The sequence below is a fragment of the Phoenix dactylifera genome, chromosome 5 (genome assembly GCF_009389715.1).
Source record: "Phoenix dactylifera cultivar Barhee BC4 chromosome 5, palm_55x_up_171113_PBpolish2nd_filt_p, whole genome shotgun sequence".
NCBI lineage: Eukaryota > Viridiplantae > Streptophyta > Magnoliopsida > Arecales > Arecaceae > Phoenix > Phoenix dactylifera.
The window spans coordinates 3,135,686-3,142,525 of NC_052396.1; the positions used below are offsets into that span (position 1 = coordinate 3,135,686).

At 39.4% G+C, this 6,840-nt stretch overlaps 1 protein-coding gene across 1 annotated transcript; it reads right to left on the minus strand.

Moving 5' to 3' along the window:
- Positions 1–105: 105 nt before the first annotated feature.
- Positions 106–1,902, minus strand: LOC103704722. The gene has a single exon (XM_026803640.2). It carries the CDS (start codon positions 1,053–1,055, stop codon positions 219–221), a length of 837 nt encoding a protein of 278 aa, XP_026659441.2. The 5' UTR covers positions 1,056–1,902; the 3' UTR covers positions 106–218.
- Between the last annotated feature and the right edge of the window lie 4,938 nt (positions 1,903–6,840).

Consider the following 6,840-nt stretch of genomic DNA (forward strand, 5'->3'; position numbering starts at 1 on the left):
GATTATTTTCGTGGCGATTCCAAACACTAAAAATATAATAAACGCACACCATTAACTTCCTTTCTTCACACACAGATATAAATATATATATATATATATATATATATATATATATATATATATAAGCTACTTAATTAAAATCCAATAAAAAATTGACCTTTTTTCCTTAAAATAAAAAGGGCAGACGTGGCAAAGGGGGGAGAGGCAGGGTAAAAGCGTCATCGGAACTTACCAAAGTCCACCAGCTTCCTCGACCGGCTCGGGCCGATCGCGGCGGCCCCGCCGGACAGGTGGCAGCGGTGGTGCGGCTTTAGGGTGCTCCGGAGCTCTCCGGAGAACCCCACCTCCGCTGCCTCCTGGCTCCTCCAGTGGCCGTGGCTCACCCTCACCAGCGGGCTCAGGCAGACGGCGAAGCCCGCGAGGCCCCCGCTTCGGTGGTGGTGTTGGCACGCAGCCGGCCGCCGCATCGTCGACGGAGTCGATCTCCAGCACCTGCCCGGCGACTCCGCGGCGCACTCGTTTCCCGACGGGGAGCAATCCGTGTCCGGCGACATTCCCCGGTCCATCGCGGGGCACGACCTTCTCTCGGCCGCCTCCTCCCCGGAGAATAGCCTCGAATTCTTCTTCTTCCGGTGGCCGTGGACGAGAACCGAGAGCCAAGAACTCGATCTGGGAGTCTCCGAGATACCGGGACCGGGCTCGGCTTTCTCGGATCTTGAGAGCCCGAACAGGGACGATAGAAGAGATGACTTCCCGGAGCCCCTCCTCCAGAAGCCGCCGGCGGCGGCGGTGGAGGAGGACGGGCCGACCCGAGGGGTGCTGAAGACGACGCCTGAGAGGCGGCAGGGGGTTGGGTCGGCGGATCGGCGGCGGGAGACGTAGGGAGAGACGGATCGGGGGAACTGAAGGCCCGGCGGAGGTGGCGGGGGCTCCGGCTTCCGGCGGTGGTCCGGCGCGTCGTCGGCCTGATCGGCAAGGAGGGCGAGGAGGCGCTCGCGGAGGCAGGGGCCGCAGACGCCGACGGCGTTCTCGGAGGGATGGCGCTTGCACCTCATCTACCGCTCCCCTCTCGTCTCTTCCGCCATTATAGATCCGATGGAACAAACAAGCTATCAACACCTAGAATTCCAGCCCGAGGTTTGGTTAGCGTCTGGTGTTCTATTAATTCCTTTTCTTATTTGTTTTAATTTTCCCTCCCGCGACGAGCTACTGGGATTTATTCACGGAAATACGGTTCAGTGTTCCTCTGGAACAACTTGAGATAAATAACTAATGGTCAGTGGGATGATGGAACGTCAACTTGGGACTCCAGTGTCGGGGTTCCTAACTTCCTATTGGTGGGCTTATCTGGTTTACCTTGAGATAGAGGTCCGACGGAACACACCTGAAGCGTGTAGAGGTCAAAACGGGTTATGCGAATACATGTCCATTTGGACGCTCACTTCAACGGGTGGATGATATTTTACGTTTTTAATCTTTCTTTTACAGCCGGTCTCCGAATGTCGTGGCAATTCTATTCCTCCTTCTTTGGAGTGGTTGAACCTTGGAGAAATGTTCCGGCCAAACGTCATGACTACTTTCTTCTACGCATTGGGCGGCTGGGTGTAGATGGTTTGACACGGGCCTAAGTGAGTTTGAGTATGAATGGGACTTAAATCTAGATGTGTTGGTGGGGCTTGGTGCCTTTGAAAATCCATATAACCAAGCCGCCGCACTGGTGAAGACGCTGAAAGACTCGGCATTTGACCGTTCAGGTTCTGTGGATCGGCCAAAAGTCAAGGTGCGCTTGAGATGGCGTTGGAAAGCTGAGATCATACTCGAGCCTTCGCTCTAACATCAGATCTGAAACAACAAACACAAAAAAGTTCCCTAGCCGGAGAGTATTCGGCGGTAATCCTCCAATGCTTATGCTAGAAGGACTCTTAGGGCTCGTTTGGTTCGCGGAAAGCATTTTCCCTTCTAGAAATATGATTCATGAAAAACAAATTCATAGGAAGAGAATGCCTAGGAAAATACTTTTGGCATGTTTGGTTGACCATGGGAAAGTGACAAATTTCCAAAGTGCTTATGTTTGGTTGGTCATCCACTTTCCTAGGAAAGTTATGTATAATTTCTATTATGCTCTTAATAAAAATTATATTTTTAATGTCTCTTTAATACTTCTTTAATGCTGAAGGGACTTTTTGGAAAAAAGTAAAAATATAGTGATTTCCGCCTCATGGGAAAGACTTTCTCATAAAATGTGGGAATCATATTCCCATAGAAATACAACTTTCCCTTCTCTCTTCTTTGAAAACTCCAACCAAACAAGAGGCATCTGATTACTTTCCGGTTGACCACACTTTTTCCCCTTCTTTTTCCGCGAACCAAACGAGCCCTTAGGGACATTGGAGGTTGTGAGAATGGCAGAGTAACAACGCGAAGGCATATGAAAGGTTGAGAGCATTTACTTGGAGCTTAGAATTGGATTGTATAGGCGAGGGTCGATGCCCATCACTGAAGAATTCGAGCATGCGGATCGGCGGTCTTTGGCGAGCCATCCCATGCTCTAAGGATTACGCGAGGTTATTTCGCACGCGCATTGCGCCCCACACATCATGCTAGTGCGTTAAGAAAATCACCTATGAATATTGTGGTCTAGATGTTTCTAGCTGAGCGAAGATTTTGAAATCCGAAGAACTTCCCTCACATTTCCGAACGAACTATGTGGCGAGCTTCGATCGATACAATGGAGGCTTTGTGTGTCTGGATTTTTATCTTTTAGTTTTTATTTTTTATTTTTACCTAGTGGTTGAATCTAGTAACTTTATCACGTAACTTCATTTCAATTGGGTTACAACATACTGTGTACATAACTTCACAAATTTTATAATGAAACAATACTTTACAACTCCATCACATCATGTATAAAGGAAAAAAATAGTGTAAATTGTGTGCACCGGCATGGTCGTTCATGCTGCCAATGGTCGAGGTATATTACCATGGGCTAATTATTGAGACGAGTGCGGGATAAATGGAATTCGCACTAATGCATCTCGATGATCGGTGTTGTGCACCAGCATGACCGTGCATGCAGTTCGTACGATAATTTTACATACAAAGGGATATGTACCTAGATCTATCCCCACTTTTTACGTAAACTGAAGGGTTGGAGCCTGATCCTTCTCAGGCTCCAACTTTGCTAGAAATTGGACTTCAGAAAAGCCACACCTTTCGATGGATGTGATTTTTAGAGATATAATTACTTTTTTTTTCTCTAGATAGCTAGCACACGCGCACGTGCGCAAATAGGCATTTTAGCCGATGCATTACTATTTTGCAAAAAAATAAAACATCTACAAGATCTCAATAGATATCAAATGGACTATTATCAAATTTAAACTATGCTAATTACATACTATTGATAACTGTATATTGTTTAGGTGGTATAGCTCTCCAGGTGTTCCTACCAAATTTTATTTGATTATCAAAGTTATTGCAATAAATTGAAATTTAAAATAAAATATTATTTTCTAAAAATAGCAAAACTATCCTTCACATGTTCATACCATATAATATAAGTATTTAAAAACATTATTATACACCATATATGTAATATATCACAATAATATATCATTAAAATATTTTTTATATAAATAACATTAATTCAATATATATATACTAATATTTTTTTATATTTTTTATTAAAATATTATTTTTTTGAAATTTAATCATGATAATATTAATATAGTAATACTACAGTAATATAATACGACACTAATATTATATAATATTACCGTAGGAAAATAAAATTATAGTAATATTAATACTACAGTGTCAATAAAATATTATAGTATAACTCAATATTACATTATACCAGCAATATTATAACATTAATTTTACAATAATATAGTAAATATTAGTTATTTATAATAATGGATAGAATATTATTGTATTGTAATATTACAATAATATTATTCGTAATTAGTATACTACTGCAAGTTATACTTAGATAAAATAAAATATAATATAACATAACATAATAGAAGATAATATCACATCATATCATATTATCATATAATAAAATAGTACAATTATATCATGATATTTTTATCATAGTACTAAAAATAATAATTTATATTAGTAATACTATGCATTATTTTATTTTTTTGCTAGTAATACTATATATAATACATTGATTGTTATATTATAATATTTTTGTAACATAAATAATATAAAATTATTTTAGAGGTATGATCTGTGAAATGCGTATAAAGAATAGGCATAAGATGGTTTGATAGGGTATTTGGCTCGCATAGGAGTCTATTGAGGGTCTTATTCTTCATTCAAACAGTAGCCAACAAAAGAATGGATGGTACACTGATTTTTCAATATAATTTCCCAAACGGTGACAGCCATACTTGGAAACAGTCGCATGCTGCCTTTCTATCTTCTAGACGATGGAGTTGGAAGATGGCTTTCGGTGGAAAATCCACACCTGCTCCTCTAGGTTTCTTGTGGTCGATGGAGAAAACGAGCGAGTGATATCGACTTGCGGGGACAAGTTGTGAAGCCTGGACGCTTCGTGAAAGCTTGAACGAGTCCATGATAAAGAAGAGTTGCGTCGGTAATTAATGTCCTGAATTGGAAGTAGCGATCGACTCTGTCGCCCCATGGCTTGGCTCGTGGCCGCAACTCTTCCATTCCCTTGGTCTATCTTCTTCTAGATTACAGATCTCATGATAGATTTATGCTGCCATACATGTCAGGCCACACATGTCTACAGAAAAGCAAATCGTGGAGCTGATTGAGTTGCGTTCTATGTGGCTCATATTTCTGGAGATTTTATTTGGAGAAAGCGTGATATAGTGTCGAATTTTTTATCTGCTTTGTTGTTTTCGGATTTTGTTAGCTGCATTTATACTCGTAGAGTGTGAGCTATTATTGTACAAAAAAAAAAAAAAATGCCGCCCAGTGCCTCTCATGACATAGATTTGGAGGGGCAACTGCCTAACTATGAATGATATCATGGTGGATATGCATGCCTTGCATGGAGGGGTTGATTCACCTGGAGTTTTATGTACAAATATAACAAGTTTGAATAATTTGAAATTTTAATACAAAATTATGCGCAGTTTCATCCTTTCATGCAAGGATGCAGAAATAAATGCTTCATTGATGGCAAACGCCTTGCCTCCCACTTCCCATGGCTGGTGGTAAGATCAACTTAGAATGTATAAGCATTGGACAAGATGTTAATATTGTTTTACATTTATTTCTCACTGTCTGGCAATTGAATTGTGCAATGTTTGCATCTATTGTCACATGACATCGAACATGTAGAGATATTTTATGATCATTTATTAGGGATTCAGTTTGGTTTGCAAGAATAGTAGGTAAAAAATGTGGCCAACGGAAAAATAAAAGAACTCTTGTTTGGTTAGAGTTTTCAAAGAAAAAAAAGATAGAAAAGTAGCATTTTCATAAAAATAAAATTCTCCAAGTTTTTTGAAAAAGAAAAATCTATAGAGATATGAGAAAGCTACTTTCCCACTGATTGAAAATTTGAATTCTTTTTTTTCTAAAACTACTCTCGAGCCATCAAAATCTATGGATAAGATATTTTCTTTATTAAGGATATGATAGATTGTTTATATAACTCTTCGAGAATAATAGATGCCCAACCAAACATAAGCCGTTTTGGAATGTACTACTTTTCTATGATCAACCAAACACACCAAAACTATTTTTTCAAATATTATATTATCAAGAATTAATTTTTCAGAAAAAATATTTTAGTATAAAAAATTCTTTATGTAAACCAAACGCATTCTAAAAGTAATAGCAACTATGAACCGATTCTTTTGAAATATCATGCAAGACTAGTCAATATTATCATACAATTTTGTTTAAATAGAATTGCTTCCGTGTCCCCCACGATGATTTACCTATCATTGATCGCTGACTAAGTAATGATTTGGACGAGGCATTCTTCTGCAATTACTTCCATACGCTGTTGACTTGCTCTGATTTGGACAAGGCTTTCTTATGTGAGTGCTTAATTAGAAAATTCTATGAAGATAAATAGTTGTATCTGTCAATTGAATTATATTATAGACTAACTATCATGTTTGCTTGATTACGATCCCATATCTAAAAAATTGTATTGCCTAGCATGCGGCCAAGGTTATTTATAAAGATTATTTTTCTTAAACCTACTATGTTGAGGCAAGAGCCTTGGTTGAAAAGTAATTATAACAATGAAGCATCAATGAACGCAATCATCCTTGTCATTATTGTTTGCAATAAACAACTAAAAATTTGTTTAAGAGGCACTCGGCTATCCGGAGATCAATAGCAGCACCAACTTGGCTGCGTAATGTCACTATCATGGAACAAGATCTGTGTCCTTTTTAATCTGTCGTTTGACAAACGAAAATAAATAAATAAATAAATAAGAGATTCATCACCTATTCACAAAAGCAAGGTTTTGAATTATAAAAATCACGACCATGTTGAAGCTTACCGAGGCCAAGATGGAACGAGATCTTGTTTTATCTCACCTGATATTAGAAATCAGATAAAATGTAAAAGAATCAATATTTTCTAGATTTTGGCCATATACCAAGATATCTCATTTTATATAGTCAATTCAGGATACTTCCCATATTAAGACAAGAATTTGAATATTTGATAATTAAGATATTTGTTTAGAATAGCAGCATCCATGGGCTCTATATTGACTGGACCCAAAGCCCAGGATCCGATACGTCCTCGCTGATCCCGCCATGATCGAGCTCTCGTGGGACCGGACGCGGGCGCGGTCCCGCTGGTGGCGGCCCGGAGCCATTTTCCGAGTAC

Excerpts from the sequence above, each read along its gene's own strand:
- LOC103704722 (XM_026803640.2), bottom strand. The coding sequence starts at position 1,055 with ATGAGGTGCAAGCGCCATCCCTCCGAGAACGCCGTCGGCGTCTGCGGC.